This window comes from Chlorocebus sabaeus, chromosome 21 (assembly GCF_047675955.1).
Source record: "Chlorocebus sabaeus isolate Y175 chromosome 21, mChlSab1.0.hap1, whole genome shotgun sequence".
Lineage (NCBI taxonomy): Eukaryota > Metazoa > Chordata > Mammalia > Primates > Cercopithecidae > Chlorocebus > Chlorocebus sabaeus.
This window is the reverse complement of record NC_132924.1, coordinates 11,861,239-11,885,400: the sequence shown is the minus strand read 5'-3', so window position 1 is coordinate 11,885,400 and position 24,162 is coordinate 11,861,239. Positions and strand designations below refer to the sequence as shown.

Sequence of the window (24,162 nt, the reverse complement as noted above, 5' to 3'; positions counted from 1 at the left end):
CCAGGCATGGTGGTGCATGCTTCTAGTCCCAGCTACTCAGGGGACTGAAGTGGGAGGATCACTTGAGCCCAGGGGGTTGAGGATGCAGTGAGCCATGATTGTGTCACTGTAGTCCAGCCTGAGTGACAAGGCAAGACCCTGTATCAATAAAAAAATTTAAAAACCCACAAAAGAAATAGATAATACCTTAAGACAAATGAAAATGCAAACACAACATAGAAAAACTTATGCCATCCAGCAAAAGCAGTGGTAAGAGGGATATTTATAGCTGGAAACACATACATCAAACATGAGAAAAGACTGCTAATCAGTAAACTAATTTACACTTTAAGGAACCAGGAAAAGGAGAGAAAACTAAATATAGAATCACCATAATGAGGGAAATAAATTAGGAAATAGAAAAAATAAAACAAAAAAACACAAAGGTTGGTTCTCTGAGAAGATCAAAAAAGGGAACAAACTTTAGCTAAATTAACTGAAAAAGAAAGAGAGGACTCAAATTACTAAAAATCACAATTTAAAAGTGAGGACATTACTACTAATTTTATACAAACAGAAAAAAAAATAACAAAATACTATGAATGACTGTATGCCAACAAATTGGATAACTTAGATAATACTAACAACTTTATAGAAATATATAATCTTAAAAAATGACTCAAAAGAAATAGAAAATGTGAACAGATTTATAACTAGTAAGGCAATTGAATCAGTAATCAAAAACTTTGTTATAAAGAAGAGCTCAGCAAGATGGTTTCACCAGTAATTTCAAACAAACATTTAAAGAAGTGACACAAATCCTTATACACAATCTAAATGTTTGCAGAGGAAGGAACTTCCTAACTCATTCTATGAAGCCAGTATGATCACGACACCCAAGTCAGGAAAAGACATTACAAGAAAACTACAGACCAATATCCCTTATGATTACTGCTCAAAAATTCAATAAAATATTAGAAAACAAAATTCAATAACGTAGTAAAGGACTATATACAATGACCAAGAAGATGTTATTTCCAGAATGCGTGAAAGATTTAACACATGAAAAAACAATCAATGCAATATACTACGTTAGCAGAATGAAAAGGAAAAAAACTACAGGCTCATGTCAAGTGATGCAGAAAAACCACTTGTCCAATGTCAACCCCTTTTTCTGATAAAAATATTCAACAAAGTATGAATAGAATAATACTCTCTCATCATGGTAAATACTTTATAGGAAAATTCACAGCTAACATCACACTCAATCATGAAATGATGAAGGCATTTCCCCTAAGATTAAGAACAGGACAAGGGTGTCTACTATCCTCATTTATATTTAACATACTGTTGAAAGTTCTAGCCAGAGAAATTGGGCAAGAAAAATAAACAAAAGGCATCCACCTGGAAACGAAGCAAAATTATCTGTTCACAGATGACATTATCATCTTTGTGTAAATCTTCAAGATTCTAAAAAAATCAAAATCTTGTTTATATCTAATAAACATATTCAGTAAAGGTGCAACATACAAAATCAACATGCAACAATAGCTGCATTTCTGTACATTAGCAATGAATAATCCAATGGGAATTTAAGAAAGCAACTCCATTTACAGTTACATTCAAAAGAATACAATGCTTAGGAATAAATGTATGCAAGGAGGCAAAAGGCTTGTACACTGAAATCTAAAACATACTGTTGAAACAAATTAACTCATAAATAACTGGAAAGGCATTGTGTGGTCATGGATTGGTAGACTTAATATTTTTAAGATGGCAGTACTACCCAAGGCAATCTACAGATTCAGTATTGTACCTATCAAAATGCCAAGCATGTTTTTGCAAAAATAGGAAACCTCATCCTAAAATTCATATGGAATCTCAAGGTACCACAAATAGAACAATCTTAGAAAAGAACAAAGTTGAAGAATCCACATTTCCTGATTTTGAAATGTATTACAAAGCTACAGTAATAAAAACAGTGTGATACTGGCATAAAGACAGACATACAGACCAATGGAACAGAATAGAGGGCCCAGAAAAAAAACACTTGCACAAATTGTCAACTGATTTTGACAAGGAAGCTGAGACTATTCCATGGGTAAAAGACTGTCTTTTCAAAAAATGGTGCTGTGAAAACCGGACATCCACATGCAAATGAATGAAGTTGGACCCTTATCTTACACAGCAAACAAGTAATTTAAAGTAAGTAACACACCTAAGCTAAAACTTTAAAACTGTTAGAAAGCCTAATGACACTGAGGGAAAGTCTGATGACACTGAATTTGGCAATTACTCCTTGGATACAGTAACAAAACCATAGACAACAGAAGAAAAAATCTAGACTTAACTCCAATTGGAAAAATTCATTGTCATCAGGCTTTTCTGGGGGAAAGTCTGATTACACTGAATTTGGCAATTTCTGCTTGGATATGGTGACAAAACCACAGGCAACAAAAGAAAAAAATGGACTTAACAAAAATTTATAGCTTTGTACGCTTAGGACATTATCAAGCGAGTAAAAATACAACTCACAGAATGGGGAGAAATATTTGAAAAAACACACATTTGATAAGGTATTAATATCCAGAATATATAAAGAACTCCTAAAACTCAGTAACAAAAAGGCAACCTAATTTAAAATTAGACAAAAGACTTAAACAGACATTTCTCCAAAGAAGATATACAAATGGCCAATAAACACATGAAAAGATGCTCAGTATCAATTAGTCATTAGAGAAATGCAAATCAAGCTCACAATGAGGAACACTTCACATTCACTAAGATGCCTAGTGTAGAAAACAAACAAGTAAGTGTTGGTGTGGAAATGGAGAAACTGGAAGGCTTGTATATTGCTGGTGGTAATATAAAATGGTGCAGTTGTTGTGAAAAAGTTGGACCTCTCACAGAATGACCATATGATTCAGTAATTCCACTCTTAGGTATATATGCAAATATCTGAAAGTTGGGATTCATATAACTGTATACTAATGCTAATAAAAGCATTATTCACTATTGCCAACAGATAGAAACAACCCAAAGACCCATTAATAAATGAACAGATATATGTAGTAGAATATTATTCTACCGTAAGGAATTTAGTTCTCATACTGGCTACAATATAAATGAACCTTAAAAATACTTTAACTAAAATAAGCCAGACACAGAAAGACAGATACTGTATGATTACACTTATATAAGGTACCAATAGTATACAAATTCATAGAGATCAAAAACAGAACGGAGATTACTGGGAGATGAAGGGAAGGGCTAATGGAGTTATTGTTTAATTAATACAATTTTTGATAGCCATATGAAAAAGATCCTAAATGGATAGTGATGATTGCCCAATATGGTGAATGTACTTACCACTACTGAATTTTACACTTAAAAATGGTTAAAATTCTATATTTTATGCCATGTATAATTTACCAATAAAAAAAAAAGCAGAGCTTCTGGGAGACATGGCTAATCAGAAGGTTTGGGCAGGATAATCAGAAGGCAGGCCTGGAACATGTTATGAAGCCACAAAGTGAGAAATTGCTAAAAAAATGAGGAGGGTATATTGAATGAGTACACATTTTACTTTAGATAAACTATAATGGTGAAATTTTGGATAATTTGAACAACATAATAATGATGGCAATGAAAAATAACTAAAAGAATACAATATTCATAAATCCATAATGGCAAAAAAATAATAAATTGGGAAAGAATATAACTTTCCCTTAGAGCAGAATTATAATCAATAAATATAGAATAATGAATAAAGAAACTGCCATTAGGCAAACAACACAGAAACAATTGTCACAGGCAGGAATTATCACTGGATGCTAAAATTAGTTCATCATTTGATCTTAAACTTTGTCCACACATTTGCCGAATGTATGATGAATATGCATGTTTCTGTAGTCTCAAACTACTTTCTAACAAGACTTTAAGACAAAGGAATAAAATAGCATCAGATCTGGTGCTTCCATCCCCTACACTGGGGGACTTGAGTGCAGATTTGCCCAGCCCAGGCGGGAGGCCAAGCTGGGCAGGACTGAGCTGGGCAAACCTGCACTCAAGTCCCCAGTGCGGGACATGCAAGCACCAGATCTGATGGGGGTCAGGTAGCAATTCTCAGGTCCCTAGAGAAATGCCCCAGTGAGGACTGGAAGAACTGCTGCCATGCCAAAGACCCAGCACAGGGAAATGGAGTGACTGGCTCCACAGCCTAGTGAGCAGTTGTGGGACCCACTTTGCTTTTATCCTCTGGACCCAGTGGCATTCCCTCCCATGCCCTGACCTTGGCAGCAAGTGGGGACAATAAGTCACAAGCAGTTTGCTTTCAGTCTGTGAAACTCAGGCAAATAGCTTCCTGCTACAGTTCCATGAAGGTGGCGGGGGTCAGGGGTGTCGCACTCATCTGTCAGCTCTGGCTATGGGGGCTCCTACTCTGCTCAAGACCAGAGTGCCAATCCTCAGTCTGAGATTCTCAAAACTAGTGAGTGGCACTGGTGCTAACTGGCATGTTCCCAAGCAGTTCCCTAGGATCTAGGAAAGAAATGGCTTCCTCTTTTGGTGCCCAGGTCCAGGAGCATGTTTGGTACACTTCGCGTGCTGTTCCTTCTCATAGTTTCCTGACTGCTCCCCAAGTCAGATTCAGGGTTTGAGAGGGTCAAGGAGCTCTGCTGTGGCCTGGATTGCCTGGCTACCCAGTGGGAATGTGTATCACAGAGACACTCACTCTCCCTCTCACGTACTGGGCTTTCACACAATTTTCCACTGGACCTCATCATGTGGGCTACTGCCCATCTTCTTTTCCCAGAATACAAAGTTTTCTTTCACTTTTATATTGAACTCCCGTGTTCTTCCTTGTATAAACATTGTCAGTGTGAATTTTCTCTATATACACTATTTTGCTGTTTCCAAGTGGCTGAGGTGTGCTGGCAAAACCTCTATTCTGCTATCATTTTTTGGCTTCCAGGATGTCCTGGTATCCTGCATACCAATCTAATTCCTTCAGGTCACAGGTCACAAATGCTTCATAAGAGTCACCTCGGGTCTCCAGTATCTCAGGAGAAGAGGCAATAGAGATGGGACTCTGGGCCATACACACTGAATTTAAATTGATCGTTTCAGTGAAATATTTTTGGTTCCAATTGTACTTTTTTGTCCCCTTTCCAACTTGGCTTCTTTTGGATAAATAAAATGGAGTTTTGGGGTAACTTTTTTTTTCTATCTACTAATTGTTACATACATATTATTTTACTATCTTTTAGTGGTTGTCCTAAAGAATACATCACGCATCTTAATCTACTATTACATCTAATGCAAATCATTACTTATACCAGTTCTAGACAATAGTTGAAACTGAAAACATTTTAATTTTATTTACTCCCTCTTGCTTTTGGTGTTACCATGATCATATATTTAGTGCTACATATTTTAAGCACATAAAGCATTATATATTTTTGTGTAGTCAATATTTATTTACATTTATCTCTATGTTTTTCCCTTCCATTGCCCCTTATGCCATCTTGCATGAACATGTTTCTACCTGGGATCATTTTAAACTAACTGAAAATTCCCTTTAGTCCTTCTTTGAGTGTAGATTTGCCTACAACAATTCTCTCACATATTATGCCTAAAGGTGTTTTGATTTTCCATCATGTATGATGATATTTCCATCAGGTATAGCATTATAAGTTGACAATTGTTTGATTTCAGCACATGAACATGTCATCTTATTGCCTTTTGGTATCTGTCATGCATTTCCACACACCCCTTCTATCCATGATAGAAAGGAAGGGAGCTACGCTGCCTCTTGAATCCTCATGCCCTGACATTTTACCAATGTCTTTAATAGAATGAGTAATTTTTAAATTTTATTAAATCACGCATCTTAATCTACTATTACAATCTTTTTCTAGTTTTTCCAGAAAGAGCTTTGGTCTGCTACAAGCTACTCCAGCATGGCCAGGAGACGCACTACTTTTTGTTTTTTAGCTTTTGACCCAGTAAGTCTTCATGATATTGTTAATTTTTCAACATATCTAAGACAGTTTCACTCAAATAAGTTTTTCAAATTACATGGACTGCTTTTACTGAAAATAAATGTATCAGCCAGGTGCAGTGGCTCACACCTGTAATTCCAGCACTTTGGGAGGCCGAGGCTAGCAGATCACAAGGTCAGTAGATTGAGACCATCCTGGCTAACATGGTGAAACCCCATCTCTACTAAAAACACAAAAAATTATCTGGGCATGGTGGTGGACACCTGTAGTCCCAGCTACTTGGGCAGCTGAGGCAAGAGAATGGCATGAACCAGGGAGGTGGAGCTTGCAGTGAGCCGAGATTGCGCCACTGCACTCCGGCCTGGGTGACAGAGCAAGACTCCATCTCAAAAAGTAAATAAATAAAAATAAAATGTATCTATTTAAGGAAAATCTGGGCATTCCACACTGCTAATCCATAGAATGACCTATCCATTGGCCATGATTTTTCAATTATTTAGTTTCTTCAGAAATATAATGATTCAAAATAAGAACAATGTCTTTGTGGGTCTAAAAGGCAGATGAATTTTATTTCATACTGATAATAGAAACTATTTACATACATGTAGTGAAAAAGTTGCAAAGGAAACATTTTTTTGTCTCTGATCCTCTGATGTAAAATCAGGGATGCAAGTCTGAGTAGGATAAATTTATTGACTCTGAAATGCTTTAATAAAAAAAATTTCACCTACTAAACAATTTGTTTTTTCTGCATAATTAACTAAAAGTACAAATGTACAGTTTATTAATAAAACCATCTCAAGATGATTAAATACGCTAACCTGTAACCTAATCATTTCTGACCACTGACACAGTATCTGTGTCACAATGAGAGAACTCCCTACTGGAATTTCCATGTGATTATCAAAAGTCTTGAATAAGCAATAGCTATTCGTTTTTTTAAAAAAGAGAAAGCAATAGGAAAAAAAAAAGTTGTCCAATTTATTATTGAGCTACATATTTAATCCATAATAATCAATAGCAAACAGTCTGCTACCTCAGTAGAAGCGTGGGCATCCTGACAAGGTATTCCCTTATCAAAACTAATATTCTGACATTCTATCTATGTGTTGCCTTCTCAACATTAATACTCAGATATCTCAAACTCAGTGTATATAAGAATCACCTAGGAAGCTTATAAATGTAGATGTCTGATTCATAAACGTTGGATATATTTTGAGAAAATCTTTAGGAAATTCTGATACACACGTAAGAGTTTTAAAACCACTGCCATAGTTTAAACAGAAAAAAAATAGGAAGGAGAATTGGGGTATTATGTCAAAGAATGTTACCGGACCTACAAATTTGTTGGGTTTTTTTTGTTTGTTTTTTGAAAAAAATTAGTAGAAATAAAACAGGGGAAAGTTGAATACACAAGCTACACAAAAATAGAAATAATAGAAATTGAAAAGTAAAGCATTTCAGAATCTGTGTTTTAACAATATTCTCTTAAAAACAATGTAATATTTGGCTGGTCTTTGGTTGTAGTATATTATATAATTTATAAAATTATAAGATACTGATAACTCACAAATTTAATAAATCTCTCCTTAAAGTACCAAAACTGACTAGCAAAATGATGTACATAATAAGCAACACTAAATGTCAAGTCACAGAGAAGCTTTGCAGTACAACTTACTTTAAAATTACTAAATAAGTTAGGAAAAACAAAAATTATGTAGGTAGAAATGTCAAGTCTTCACTAATTTATAAGGAAACAAGCTCTGTCTGCCATCTAGAAAGTAAAATTAAATGAGTAAAGAATGATATCCAAAGGAAAAGAACAAATCTGGTGCTTCTTTCACCTACTATGGAGAAAGTAAACAAACTTCCCTTATGTCATAAACATGCTTTGTCTCAATCTTGTTTGTTGAATATAAACATGGTATATCATTTTATTCTGGACGAAGTTGTTTTATGAAATATCTCATATATTTTATGAGCTCATCATCATTTTATCTAGTAGTTTCATACTTGAATAGATTTTAAGTTCATTTACTGTGTTAATTTTGTCTTTTAACTAGTGTTATCCTAATTTAAAACACAGGGTAATTTGTTAAGTCATTTTCTATTCAGAGAACCATTTAAGTATCTTTTTGAGTAGTTATACGCTCTTCTAAAATGTTAGAGTGATGACCTTCTGTAAAATCAACAAAAATTATTATTATCCTATGGGGTCCTGAATATTGCATTAAGGGAACTGAATCTTGCTTAACAGGAATAACACAAAGACAATTATAAATTAAAATGTTTATTAACCATAAGATGGCACAAAATGAAATTTGGCAACTCACTAATTAATAAGTCTATTGAGCAATGATGATGAGCCCATAAAATCCAAAAAATAAATTTTATTTTATTTAAGCAAAATTTCCCCCCATAAACTTGATGCTCATTCATGTTGTTGCTTGAATGGTACTTGCTATCCTGGTGTACTGCAAAGTAACTTCCTCAAGACTCAAAGACCCACCAAGAAAGCCGTATCACAATTATGTTGAACCTTTCTGATCTATCCTATTGCTAACTCAGTTTTCTTTATATAATCTTCTTGTATTTTTTCCTTTAAGTTTAACAGCCTTTTGTTCCCTAATTGTTTCATGGATGCATCTCTTAAGTATATAAACTCCGTGGGCAGAGATCAAATATTCAGAAGAACAAAACAGTATTTTAGAGACAGAAAATATTTTTGAGATTCATGTTAAATTTTCTCATATACTTCTTATGACAGGAATAAAAACAATTAATTAACTTGATCAAATAGCATAGCACATAAGTTGAGTGTAATCATTACATGATGAAATTAGAAAACATTATAATTGTGTTGTTACCCAAAGTTTTTAAATAAAAAAAAAAATTTTAATGATAAAATTATGTGTAATTCTGACATTTAAAACTACTACTTCACTTGAAAGAGCTATGTTTGACAATTTCAAAATACTTATAATTAAGGAGATGCAAATATTTTAACAATTTTAGTTTATCTTAAGTCTTTTTTGAATAATGATATAAATGCATGTAATAGACAGTCTAACTACTATGTTCCAGTTTATTTTTGGGTATTTCTATGTTTTTCTTTACCCTTATCTGTGTTCTGGAGTTTCATATATATATACATAATATATAATATTATATATCTGTGTTCAGGAGTAATATATAATATGTATTGTATTATATGTAATATATTACATTATATTTACATATATAATATATAAATTAATTTTCAGTCTTAAAAGTTTAAAAAATTTACACTAATATCACTAAATTTATACCTGTCATAGTCTGTTTCAGACTATCTATATATATCATCAGTAATTATACATGTCATATATCATTAATTATATACAATATATAATTATATATTTTGTATTTATATATGATCTATATATGGCATATATAAATATTTATAATTTGTATATATTGCATTATACATAAATATATTATATATTATATGATATAAATAATCATATGATTTATATATAAATTATATGATATTTAAAATTATATGATATTTTATATATATAAAATAATATATATAACCACAATTTTAAAAATAGTTACAGAGTTAACAGTTGGAAGCTATTTGTTTAATTTGTATTCTATTTCGTAATGTACCTTGGTACTGTATTTTTTTGAAAGTTCACATAGTTAAACAATAACGAAACACAAAAAGTTATAAAGGTAACTCTAGCCAAATCAAAGAAAACAAAGTAAAAGGAATATTTAGTGGTCTATTTTATGAAAAGGCTTTTAATCTAACTTAAATTGCAGAAAGAAAGGAGAAAAGAACAATTAGAAATGACTTAATGAGAATGATATTGCTATGATTTGGATATGGTTTGCTTATTCCCATAAAATCTCATGTTTAAATTTAATTCCAAATGTGGCAGTGTTGGGATGTAAGGTGTAGTGGGAGAGGTTTGGGTCATGGGAGCAGATCTCTCATGAACAGATTAATACCCTCCCTCAGGGGTGACCGAGTTCTAATTCTATTAGTTCCTGTGAGAGCTGGCTATACAAAAGAGGCTGGCACCTGCCCCTGTCTCTGGCTTCCTCTCTCACCATGTGATTTCTGCACACTCAGGCTCCCCTTCACATTCATCTTCTGCCACAGGTAGAAGCAGACCAAGGCCATCACTAAATGCTCAGTCTCAAACTTTTCAGCCATCAGAATCATGAGACAAATAAACTTTTTTCCTTTATATACTATCAAGGCTTAAGTATTCTCTTATAGCAATATGAAAGAGACTAAGACAGGTATAAATTTAGTGACGTTAGTATAAATTTTTAAAACTCTTTTAAGACTGAAAATTAATTGGCCCATTAATCTCTCAATAACAGAAATGCAAAGACTTTGAATTCATGTGCTCAATCTAAATCAACAGCCTCTACAGAACTCTCTTCTATAGTAAAGATGAAAAAGAAAGAATAAACATCAGAGAGCAGCTCAGATACTGTAGTGCTAGGACCAAAAGTTAGAAAAAACAATTGGTAATAAAACAATTCATATACTTATTTCAAAAGGAAGGAAAAAGTCACAAATATGTCTACTGTAGACTATACAAACCTAAACTCATCAATAATAGATTCTAAAAGATATGTTAATTGGCTTTTTTTTAAGTCAGGAACTCTAAGTGATTCATAACTATTATTTGTGTTTCCTCCCAGATAACTGCCTAGTGATCCTAAACTCCCTTGCTGTAATATTAATACCAAGGCCAAAATTCAGCCAGACTGTTTTTTCTTTCACATCTTTAGATTCACATAGTCTTTTCAAATACACTACTTTAAATAAACTATGAAAAAATACCTAAATGATGGTAAAAATAAGTGATACGCATTCACTTAGGCTTAATGAAAATAAGTAAATTTTCAACAATATAAAACATGAAATCATAATTCATTACATACCACAGCACTCAGGACATTTTGGATGTTTCTGGACATTCATTCCATACCCTGGAAAGCAGCGATTAATCCAAACCATTTGGAGAGTACCTTCAATATAGTATATTTCAGGTAATTGTTCTGCACGTCTGCCAAGAATTTCTACTTGTTGATTAAAGAATCTCTCTATGAGATTTTTAGCCTAAAATATAAATACAATTTGATGAATTGTTAGCCATAAAAAATGTAATTTTAGAACAAATAAGGATGCATGTGGATTTACAATTTGAAGAAAACAAAGTCTCAAAGTCGTTATTTTTTCTAGCACTCATAGAATATAAATAAAACACACAAAACTGAAAAGATGTCATCTATATACATCAAATATTTCTAAATGTACTTCCAATTACAATGCAAAGAAATCATTTGAAGATATAACCAAACTTTTTGGTCCCTTTGTATTTTGAATAATATATGGATAAGTATATGAGCAAAATCAAGAAAGCTCTTTGAAATTGATTGAATGGTAAGAAATGTAATGTACTTTAAAATAATATATTATAAGCATCTGTAAGAAGCTTATCCTGAGGCACAACATCAACTCTTTTCACAAAGAAAAATTTAATTTAAAAACAAGAAAAAATATAACACATTACAACTTCTAGCTCTGTTTCAAAAATTAAGTCAAAAAAAGCACCATTCTGATCTGTAATTATCTGTATGTTTGTAATAATTATACTGGCTTGCCTCCTAAAATTAACAAGAGCCTTAGACTTCTCTGACTGCTAAAATCTATGCATTCATGTATGAGGTATGCATAAATTCAAACTGCTACAAGCTAGCTAGTTCTACTCCACTCTGCCACACTAATTTGCACCTCCAATCTAGTCAGGAGCAGGGATAAATGGACCACACAGGCTGATCTATAACTACTAATGGTGCACCTCATGTCTACTGAGTTCTTCCAATATCTTGTAAGTTACACTCCTTCCATTACAATTTCTATAATGCCCAGATTCTCCCATGCAAAAACACCCACAAAGGGTGATAAAATAACTGTTTCATACATAAAGTAACTTAAAATACTGCATAAAATTATTTTCAGGTTATCTGTATAAGGCAGTGGTTCATAACCTTTTTGGTGCTAGGGAATGGTTTTACGGAAGACAGTTTTTTCACAGACCAGGGTGGCAGGATGTTTTTGGGATGAAACTGTTCCACTTTAGATCATCAGGCATTAAGATTCTCATAAGGAACATGCAACCTAGATCTCTTGCATGTGGAGTTCACAATAGGGTCTGTGATCCAATGAGAATCTAATGCTGTCACTGATCTGACAGGAAGTGGAGCCCCGGCAGTAATGTTCGCTTGCTGTCACTCTCCTTTGGCTGTGTGGCCTGTTTCCTATCAGGCCATGGACTGGTACTAGTCCAAGGCCGGGGGATTGGGGACCACTAGTATAAAGTATATATGAAACATAAATAAATTTTCTATTTAGACTTGGGTCCCATCCCCATGATATCTCATTATATATATGCAAATACAGCAAGTCCTCAAATAATATCCTTTCCTTCAATGTCATTTTGTTATAATGTTGAAGAGAAAAAAATGCTTCCCAGCTAGGCCACTGTGCACGTGGAGTCTGCATGTTCTCCCCATGTCTGCATGAGTTTTCTCCAGGTACTCTGGTTTCTTCCCACATCTCAAAGATACATGTTACATTAATTGGCATGGCTAAATTGTCCCCCTAGGAGTAAGCGTGGATGTGTGTGAGTGCACTCTGTAATGGAATAGTATCCTGTCCAGCGTTGGTTCCCACCTTGAGCCCTGAGCTACTTGAATAGGCTCCAGCCACCGGTGACACTGAACTGGAACAAGTAAATAATTATCATACTTTGTTTTCAATACTCTTTCTTAAATATATGTGTTTCTCACATTTATTTCAATGTTTAATATTAGAAGTGTTTTGGGTCTTTATTTTGAAATGTAGTTACATTTTTGCAACCAGAAATATGCCAGAGGAATTTAACTCTCATTTATATCATTTAGCCTGTGGTAAAGTTGTTTTGTTATATGTCATTTTGCTTAAAGTTGCAGTTTCCAGAAGTCTATTGATGAAATTAAGTGAAGACTTACTGTATTTCAAAATCTGAAAATATCTGAAATCTAAAATACTTCTGGTTCCAACCATTTCAGATAAAGGATATTAAAAATATGTATAAATGTGTTATGAAAGTAATTGCATTTAAATTTGAGACTATAATTAAAACTGTCAGGAGACACACTCCTAATCACTCAGATTAGGTCATACAGAGCCTAATTAGGCTTCTAATACCCCATGGAAAAAAAAAAAAAACCTAAATGAAGTTAGACCTGAGAAAACCTAGTGATAGATGCAGGAGGCAGATAAGGGAGGATCCCTGGAGAATCCCCAACCTGCCCCACAAGTGTTTACATCAGATGCTTTTGTGCAGATGTGGGAACCTGCCCAGGGTCTTGTCTGTGCATGCTGGCAACAGACTGGGGGACTGCCTGCACACTGGGAAAATGGGGTGCAGCCAGTGGGGATTCACACCTTAAGCAGTGAGAAGGGTCCTCTTCAGCTCATATGTGTGGTGATCTGGTATTCAATCTGTGAGTTGGAAGCCTGCTGGCAGAACCCCTTTTTTTCACTGAGAGCTTTCTTTAATAAATTCCGCTCTCCTCAAACTTTCAATGTGTCCATATGCCTAATTTTTCCTGGTTGTGTGATAAGGACCTGGATTTTAGCTCAACTAAGGAGCAAAATATCTTGCATCATTTTGGTGGCCCATGTGGGGACATGAGGAAAGGTGAGTAAAATGCAGACCAAAGCATCTTTTCCCCTCTTGTATCTGACCCTTTTTGTCCTTGGACTTCTGAGAGTAGAAGAAACTGCATCCCCTACCCACCGTTGCTCTTGGGGGTCAGGAATGTCAACCTTGGTCTAACCTAGCCTTTTCTATGGCATTTTCCTTCTTTTTTTCAGGACTGTAATGGCACCACCCCACCCCAATGGCCGCAGGCACCCATGGGACTAAAAGGCAAGCAGCATCACCTGTTCCCCCTTCCCTCCCAGCTGGGGCAGGGGCCCATGCCCAAAGGGTCCTGCGTGGCAGGCTGGCCAGCATTCCCTGCCACGTGTGTGTCCACAGGGTCTTCCCCTCTCCTGGCCAAGAAGTCCAGCTCTGTTCCAGCCCCAGGGAAGAAACAGCAATTAAGTTTCCCTCCTTGTTGGAGGAAACCATTTGCACAAGAATAAGAGGTTCTTCCCCCAGTTAACACAGCCCTCAACATTAAGCTGTTTTTATTTTCTTATTTTTTTTTTACTCCACCAAGTCAAGAGTTAACTTTTACGCGAAAGGCTTTTTACCTTCCAGAAGACATTTTACTAGGCCAGGACCCTAACTATCACTGTTTATAGTCTCCATAAAGTTTTATTTATGAAAAAGGATTTGTGAGGCTGGTCTTAAGTTACAGCCAATCTGGAGTGCTTTACATGTCTTTACGGTTCTGTCAAAAAGAGGGGTACCTAAGGATGGGATATGGGCCCAGGACTCCACAGGCCCTCTATTAAAGCCAGTCTGGTAAACTGGTCAGTGGCAAACTTTGCTGCAGGCCTTCATCTTGTTTTATGTCCTTGGAAGCACGACCTTACTGTAAGCAGGTGGCAGTGCTTTGTTTTAGCCTCCAACATTTTACAATGGCAGCCTGGGTTCAAATCTTGGCTTAGGGGAGTGAGTCCTTTCTGGTTTGCTATCTGTGTGACCTTTGACATTTGTTGATTATCTTACCCTCCACCAACCACCTTGAATTTTCCTCTCTGAGCACCTGGGAGATTATCTTTGATAAAGTTTCAAAGCTACAAATATTGGCTGTTTGGCATGGATAAAGTCAAGTAATAAGGGATTTAAAAGGATTTTTTTTAAAGAGCACTCAGCTTAATTCAAAATGGATATCCAAGTTATAAGTATATTTAAAAGGCCTTTATGTTTTTCTCTTCCTGAACTTTATTTTCCTGGAAAAAGATTTTTTTCTCAGCTGACTAAACTATTTTTCTCCATTTTGCCTTGCCAATCTTAATGCATGCATGAGACACCCTAAGATAATTTCTCATGGCCTGGGACTCCTTGGGAAAAACAGAAAAGGTGCCACAAATTCCATTTTGGGAGAGACCTCTGTTTTCTTAAAGAAGCCCCAGGAATTAGAGGTGGATAGATCCCTCTCAAAATCTGTTTTTATCTTCCAGCTATACCTGTTTAATAGGCCCTGGAAACTGCATGCTTTCCTAGCCTTGCTTTAAGCCTTTCCTAGCCTTAGAGAGTTCCATCCAGAGGCCAATAATCCAATGAGGAGATTGGCAAACAAAAAGTCTTAGAGTTACTGAATCTTCTTCTGCTTTTCTGTGTAGTTATATATGTGTTTTGTGTGTGAGTGTGCGTGTGTGTGTGTGTGATGTCTATAAAAAAGAGCTCTATTTAACTGACTTTAAAGAATGATAAACACTTGGATCAAATATTTTTTAAAAGGAAAATAAAAGCTGTGGTACCTTTTAGTTCACATGACATTAATTTTTGAAAAATAAAAATAGTCTTAAAGATTATTGGTAAAATGCAGATGTTGTCAAAATGTAAATTTTTGACTAGGGTTAATTTAGGATTGTTTTGAATTCGATAAGATAAAGCTAAAAGTTCAAACAAGTTGTGGAAAAACTGTAAAAATTAATCTTGCAAAAGAAATTTCATGTGTGAATACATTAAATTCAACAGGGTATTATATGGTTTGTCTGTAAATTAAGCATTAAAATAAAAGCATAACAAAATACTCTTAATGCACTAATCTGCTCTTTAGCTAAATCTGTAAAGGGTTATAAGAGGCTTTTGCTTTTAAAAAAAAATCCTAAGTCATCATTTTGGAAAAATAGATAATATGGAAATTTGGAATTCTTTCATATCATCAAGTGTTTTAAACCTCTAACATACTTAACAGGCCTCCCCAAATCAAACTTCAGTTTCAAAAATTGTCTTTCCTGACACCTAGCTTGATGCTACAGGGGGCCCCTGAAGCATCTAGAAGAGTGATAAACAGGATTATCTGACCTGCTCAGGTACATGGGATTGCCAAAATGATGCTTAATCTCTAATTTAGGTTATATTTTATGTAATAGTGTTAATATATGTTCCAAAATTGTATGGGATTTCTAAAATTCTCAGTATATGCTATCAATCACAATTAAGGTCATTATGCTAAGTTATTATGAACCACAGAGATAACTAAATTTCTTTGTTAATCATGTTTCTAACTGTAACTACCATGGACATTTTGTTATTCACAAAAAATTGTTGTCTTATTTTAATCCTCTTCAAAGGATGGTTTATAATCAGTCACAAAACTCTGACAGGTGGTCTCAAATGCAGGATTCTGAAAACTTTGGAGATTGTGACATTGGAATAAAGGAAAAACATACAGGACTCATGAAGAGCTGAAATGTTCACAAATATCAAGCAAAACAAGAGTTAACTGAATGGACTGAACTAATAGAAAGCTGAAGTAAGGTTTTCAGTAATGACTTTTGATTGGAACATTGCTGATCTTTGTTTTGTTTTTCAGAGTCAAGGAAGCTTATTTTGAGCTATTTACGACCTTTAATAATTGAGTAAGTTATACTCCTATGAACAAAATTTGGAGCATATTTGTGTCTCTCTCTCTGCATCGCTTCTTCAGAATTGGGAAACTAGTTCTGAGTATTCTTAACTTATGCCAATATAGTTGTTTGCATCAGTGCAATAAGAATCCATTTTCTTTTGCAAGAGGAACGCAATTGGAGAAACTGGTTGTTTTACCAAAGCTTTGACTGGAAGGGTTTGCTTCCATTTAAGGAATCAAGCTCAACTTGCAGAGCTGATAAAGGCCCCATGGGAGGAAATGGCCTCATCCCTTGTGTACACAGTCCCTGTATGGGGTTCCTAATCTGCGGTGAGTAAAGAATGTCAGTTTCTAACAGGCCCAAGAACCCCATGCTCTAGGAACCTCAAAAAGAGAGGATTTTGCCCAACTCACAGGTTTGAGGGTACAAACCCATGGCTGGGCTTGGCTTTACAAAGTCCTATCTGAGATTCCTTGTGGAACAGAGTTCCATCAAAGCGGATCTAAAAGGTCTATGTAAAAATAATCATTCTCTTTGCACTTTATGCAAATAATCAGGCCAAGTATAAGACTGAAGTCTATTTTGCAAACAAGTTAGTCCTATCATGATTTGTTTTTAACAAAAATGAGGACCAGAGAAAGAGAAATTTTGTTTCAGAACTTATCATACATCTGTCATGAAAATCTACACTCATTAGTTGCTTTTAAGTTTTTGCCTACATTTTAGAGTAACCCTGTTTATTCCTGTGAAACAACCAGCAATCTCTGACTGCAGACCAGAAGGTAAAAAAGGGTATGGGTAATGTAAAAATCTGAATCAATATTCTAGTTCTGAGTAATTATCCTGAAAATCCTGCCATGTGAAAGGAATAAAGAGGGTGCTCATCACCTGGAGTTTTCCTTAACAGAGCCAAAGTCAAGACCCATCACCCAAATCTTAGCAAGCGTAACTATAGCCACCAGTTTTCTTGGCATGTCACAGGATATCCTTTTCTCTCCCTTGTTGGAAGAGGACTCAATTTTACAGCTTCACCTTAGCATTCAGCTTATGATAAAGAGTCCATGCCGTCTCCCCAAAACACATTTTTGTCCCAAATTCAATTCCAAGCTTCAGGTCAAAGCCCTAGGAAGAGAACTGGATCTAAGGGATCCAGAGGCAGACAATAATGGAAGTTAAAAGGCACAGAGCAGGTAAGCATGACTAATTCCTGTTGATTAAGCCAAGTCTCCCATTTAATGGATAAATGCCATGCTAGTATCCATGGCATAAATGAGGCCTAGAAAACTCAAAGGCTACTGACAGCAGAGGGGATAGGGCATATGTGGGTAAGAGCAGATATTCCCACCCCTTTGGGCACCCTCTGTTAACATGGGTGAAAGCCATGGACAGCACCCTGTCACAGTCACCAGACTCAGGGATACAAGGACAGATGAAAGAAAGAAGGATGCCTCACTTTCTCTCCCTCACATACTCTGGGTATTCACTAGGAAGAGAAGGGAAACTGGGATGAGTCGCTCTCCCTCTTTCTGGATGAGTAGCCATTCATCTTCAGTCTGTACCCCTTTGGAATGCACACTGAAACGTTGGGACTCCTTTGAAAAAAAGCCCCCTGTAAAGAAAAGCTTTATAGAGGGATTAAGTATATATGAGTGGGATTATATTTTACAATAATTGGTCAATGGTTCAGGAAACAAAAAAAACTTACCATTTCAACAATGAGCAATCTGTAAAATATGTACATTCTTGCATGAAAATGAACAACTTATTTTAATTACTACAATCTGTCCTACTGACCATGCCAAACTCATTGGGAATAAATATGACTGGAACAGCTTTAATATATGTTCTAGATTGGTCTAACAAACCTAACAAGGAGTCTAACAAGACTAGTTAACTAATTAGTCTAATAAGAAGGCAGCAACTAGCATTATGGGTGTTTTAGGATAGGCAACAGATATCATACAAGATTATAGTCTAACTAAGGCTCAAATATCCACTAGGAGAGAACTAGTATTTACAAGGTGTTACAGATACTATACCTAAAAAATAGAGTCCTTTGAGTATCTCTGATTAACACCTATATTTGGGAATCTCTGGGATAAGTGACAATAATAATCAAAAGGGGTTGGAAAAATAATTTTTGAAAGGAGATGGAAACACAAAGTGTCTTGAACGAACTGGAAAGAAATGTGAATTTTTATAGAAAAGGGATTATTTTGATGATCAGAATGCAAATAAGAGGTAGGAGTGTACAGACTTTATAACATAAAGTCTCTACAGATAACTATAAAAATGATTAATCAGAAAGTCAAAATTGTCCCTCTCTCATTAGGAACATCAGAACAGGAATAATGTGATCTCATATTACTGATATGAGATCTCATATTAGAGATATATGAGATAGAGCTAAATTTGAGAGCGAAAGCAAAGGAATGAGGAAGAAAGTAAGGGTTATATAACAATTTGAATTCTATGAGCGCTGGAATTCAATCCTAATAAACAATTAATCCTAAAACTTCAGATCAGAAAATTTTCACTTTGCAATGTGGGGACAACTTCCATCCTGAAGCAAAAAGCAAAACAATCCATTCTTCACTATGTTTTTTCTCCAGAAACTGAAACATGCACTAGAAAATTAGGCTCTTCAAAAGAAAGATTAAAGACAAATTGTAATTTATATTTTGAAATTATTAGAGATGTAAACTGGTATATTAAGTTTTTTTAAGTAGTATATTTCTCATTGAAAAAAAGCAGACGAAACAGAGAGTGGGCAGGTAGAAATGAAATTTAAAAATAGGAAAAATATGTCTATTTTTAACCTTGTGGTGTACTAGATACCTTGAAAAAACCTCCTGTCAAAAATCACCTAATTGAAACAAAGATTTTGTATAGTCGCATTTCTACAATAGGAGAGGGTGGGAGAAAGAAAGGGAAGAAAGAGAGGGAAAGGGAAAAAGAAAAGCAAAAATGTAGGAAGGAAAGGAGAGAAAGAAGGAAAAGGAGATGAGAGTTAAAACTGAGGGGAAAACTACAAACCTAATGATAGCTATGTCCCTAATTCACAGTGGACAAAGAAAATAAAACTGATTACAAATGGGAGAAAACAAGGATTCTTAGAGGGTGGTAGAGGCAGGGAGGGTAAAGAGGCTGGACAAGAAAAACTTCAGTGTGAATTCTTAGACCAAAGTAGCTATCTACTTACTGATAAAGGTCTAAAAAGCATGACTTTATCAACCAGAATTATGAAGTAAATAATGAAATGAAGAAACAGTTGAAGCCACAACAGCCAAATTAGATCGTCAAGCAATTCATATAATTGAATATCAGTTACGTAAAATACAGAATGACTTTAAAAGTATATTTTAAAATATATAGGCTTAAAATGGAATGAAAACATAAGGTAATTTTTATCATGAAAAGAGAGAAAGCACATTTGAAAAATAAATTATTTGAATACACATAATGAATGGAGTGAAATTAAAAATTAAATGGACAGCTTTAGCAGCAGATTAGACCTAAATGTAGCCACAACAATGAAATACAACGAATATCTGAAGATAATATTCAACATTAAAAACATAAACAGCTAGAAAAGAATACTACAAAAGAGAGATGGAGAAATCAATGAGAAAATCCAAATTATAGTGAATAGAAATTTCATTATTTTAGATAACTTCATTGAGATATAATTTACATAAAATGTATTTATTGCAAGTGTACTGCTGAACACAAAAGCAAATGTAGAAAAGGGAATTTTCAAAACAATCCTGGCTGAAAATTTTTCTTAACTGCTGACAGCCAATGAATACTCAGATCTGGGAGGCACAATAAATTCTGGAAGAAAAATGACAAGAGAATGAAGGACTAAAATATAAGAAGAAAAGCAAATAAATAAATAAAATTGTGGGTAAATCTAAACAGACACTGATATTCTGAAACAATCTCAGTAATAAGTAGAAAAATAAAAAGAATAGAACTCAAATACTAGAAACTAAAACAATGAAAGATAAAAGCAAGTCAGGAGAGTTAAAGGTTCTTAAGGCCTTGCATTTTTCAGGAGTGTAAAATAAACTAACTTTCAGTACTGCTGCCTAGTATATATGTTAAAACTTGAAGCAAAACCACTAAAATAAATATTTAAAGTGTACAACATCAAACAACAGAAAATATATGTTAAAAAAAAGTTTAATCAATTAAAAGAGGAAAATCTGAAGAACAGAAAACCAGGATAAATTATACAGAAGAGAATGCTGACAATCCACATAGAGTAATAATTGTGATATGTAAATAATAAACTACCAAGGTAGAGCTATGAAAAGGAATCATTTTTAAAAGACACAATCTAAAGAAGGCAAAATAAAAGGAAAAGGGCTACAGATAGGAAAAATAGAAAGAAATGGAAAGATGGTTAATTTAAATCCAAATATATGGATAACGAAATTAAATGCAATTAATTTAAACATTCCAATTAAAATGAAACGATTGTTAACTGGATTGAAAAGCAGTCACCAACTATAGTCTATGAACAATAAATGTTTTTCTCTATCTTAAAAGCAATTATACAATAAAATTTAAAAACATCTGTAACAACATTAAGTAAGAAATACTTAGAACAAAAATCTTCCCATTCACTGATGAATGGGACCTAATGTAATCAACCTGTCACCAGGTAGCTGGCTGATCACTATGAAGAATGGTGTCATGTAACAGGGTTCAATGTGGGTTTCTGTTGTTGGCAGACTGGGCACTTAGTGGTAGCCACAGTCATACCAGCCTTAGTGAATGGGAATCCATATTGCTGAACCCACGCATAATCTCATGCCCACCACCATGGTCGTGTAGTTCATGAGCACATTGGGACATGACTGTGGTGGCTGAGGAGAGAGGCTGATTAGTATCCACAGAAGGGGTCATCCCATCCCCTGCCTTATTAAAATTCTCCTTTGCTGTGGTCACCCATGAACATTCACATTGGACACACATATCTTCACTTTCTGCCCATTCAAAGAGGTCTTTCCACATTCCTCTTCTCCAAGTATCTTTGTCACCCAATTTCCAATTATTATCTTCCCAAGTCTCTGAATATCCAGCCAAACCACTGGTGACAGCCCAAGAATTAATATATAATACCACATCTGGCCGTTACTCCTTCCAATTGCACAATTTTGATGCATTGCCCAAAGTTTTCCCCACTGAGATTTTCCTTCACAACTGTCCTTCAGGGTTGTCCCAGGCAGGAGGCTGTAGTCCAACAGCTGTCCACCTTTGGGTGGTCCTGCATATTGTTGAGAACCATCTGTAAACCAGGCCTGAGCTCTTCCTCTGTCAATTGATCATAGAGAACTCACCATGAAGCCATAGGTAAAGACTGGGAGAGAGAAGCAGTGTAGCAAGAATGGGGAATATGGGCATTTGAGCCACTTCTTCATTAATTTACGTGTGCTTCAAGGTCTGCTCAGGCCCAATCAAGTGAATACCATCTCCATCTGATAACAGTGTTGTTGTGCATGATCAACTTTATAGCTTAGTGGGCTAGCTAACACCCAGTTCATGATGGGTAGCTCAGGTCACATGGTAACCTGGTGGACGATGGTCAAGCATTCAATATTTCCTAAGACCCTGTAGAAGAAGCCGTCTCTCTGAAGGAGAGTAATTATCAGCAGATGTCAGGGCCTTGCTCCAAAATCCCAAAGGTCTGTGATATGATTCACATATTCGGGCCTGTCAAGGGCTCCAAGCAGCATCCTTATCAGCCACTGATACTTCAACCACCATCGGATTTGCTGGATCATATAGACTACATGGCACAGCAGCTTGTACAACAGCCTAGACCTGTTGTAGATCCATTTCTCTTGTTCTGGGCCCATCAGACCTAGCAGATATCAGGTGACTATGTAAATGTGCCAGAGTAACACACCCAAATGAGGAATATGTTGCCTCTAAAATATAAATAAGCCTACTAGGCATTGTACCCCTTTTTTGATTGAAGGAGGACCCATATGCAACAACATACCCTTTGCCCTGTGTTATCTCAAGAGGCCTCATACCATTGAACCCCTAGAAATTTCACTGAGGTAGAAGGTCCCCAAATTTTAATCAGATTTATTTCTCACTCTCTGACACATAAAATGTCTTATCAATAAATCTAATAAAAACTAATAAACTAATCTTTCATCTTATTGTGCAAAAGTGAAGAACTGAAACTTCTGGGGAAGTTCTACAAAATTTTACCATGATAAAATCAGAACTTCAAAGAACCTCACCTTATGAATTGTACAGTATTTGCTATGATAGAAACCTAAAATTTTCTCCTGGAGGCTTTTTAATGCTTGGAGACAAAAACTTTAAACAATTTAAGGCAGAAATAATTGAACACCTTTTCTTTATTCTTTCCACTCCCATCAGTTTTTCATTTGTTACACATATAGGCGGGGGAAAAAACTTAAGAAAACCTGTTCCTCTTTTTTGTATCTGGTAATGCAAGGAACATAAAATTACTGAGAACGTCTGCCTCTGGCCAATAATTAGTAACAGGGACTGCCACTTGATATAAACAAAAAACAGACAAAATATATGAAACAATAGTTTACAAGACAGACACTGGGCATCTTGCAATGAAAGAGAATAATCCATTCCTTAAGAGCACAAAACAAATAAGGTCAGGTGTCTGAATACTTTACCTTGCTACCTTGAACAAGTTTTAGCTGTGGTAATGATGGGAAACCCAGGAGGACCCCGACTTGAAAAGATGGAAATTAGAATCTGGGAATATGCCAACATAACTATTGTTAGTAGTAAAATGTAAAAAAAAAAAAAAAAAAAAAAAAAAAGAGAGACAGCTGCATAGAGTGAGTCCTCAGAACTGTGAGGGTTATCCTCAAGTATTAATACTTATTTTATATGAATGTATGCATGTGTTTTTTTAGATAGGTCTTGCTCTGTCACCCAGGCTGCAATGCAGTGGCACAACCAAGGCAGCCTCCTAAATAGCTGGGACTACAGGCACACACACTACCATACGTGGCTAATTTTTAATTTTTTGTAGAGACAGTGTATTAGTCTGTTCTCACACTGCTAATAATGACATGCGTGTATTAGTCTGTTCTCACACTGCTAATAATGACATGCCTGAGACTGGGTAATTTATAAAGGAAAGAGGTTTAATGGACTCACAGTTCCACATGGGTGGGGGTCCTCACAATCATGATGGAAGGCAAATGAGGAGCAAAGTTACATCTTACATGGCAGCAGGCAAGAGAGCTTGTGCAGGAGAACTCTCACTTATAAAACCATCAAATCTCATGAGACTTATTCACTACCATGAGAACAGTATGGGAAATACTGCCCCCATGAGCCAATTATCCCCACCTGGCCCTGCCCTTGACATGTGGAGATTATTACAATTCAGGTGAGATGTGGGTGGGAACACAGCCAAATCATATCAGACAGGGTCTCATTACGTTTCCCAGGCTAGTCGTGAACTCCTGGGCTCAAGAGACTCCCCTGCCTCAACCTCCCCAAAGTGCTAAGATTACAGTTATGAGCCACCACACCCAGCTCATCCTCATGTATTTAGCTGAGTATTCATCAGCA

General features: G+C 35.4%; 1 protein-coding gene across 4 annotated transcripts in view; it reads right to left on the bottom strand.

Annotated features, from left to right (window-relative positions):
* Positions 1-24,162, bottom strand: part of ZPBP (zona pellucida binding protein) — a 157,389-nt gene that overhangs the window by 33,727 nt on the left and 99,500 nt on the right. For all 4 annotated transcript variants that reach the window (XM_007981344.3, XM_073008850.1, XM_073008853.1 and 1 more), the window contains one exon: positions 10,929-11,106. In XM_007981344.3, the coding sequence (XP_007979535.1) occupies positions 10,929-11,106 (178 nt within the window). The remainder of the gene's footprint in view (positions 1-10,928; positions 11,107-24,162) is intronic.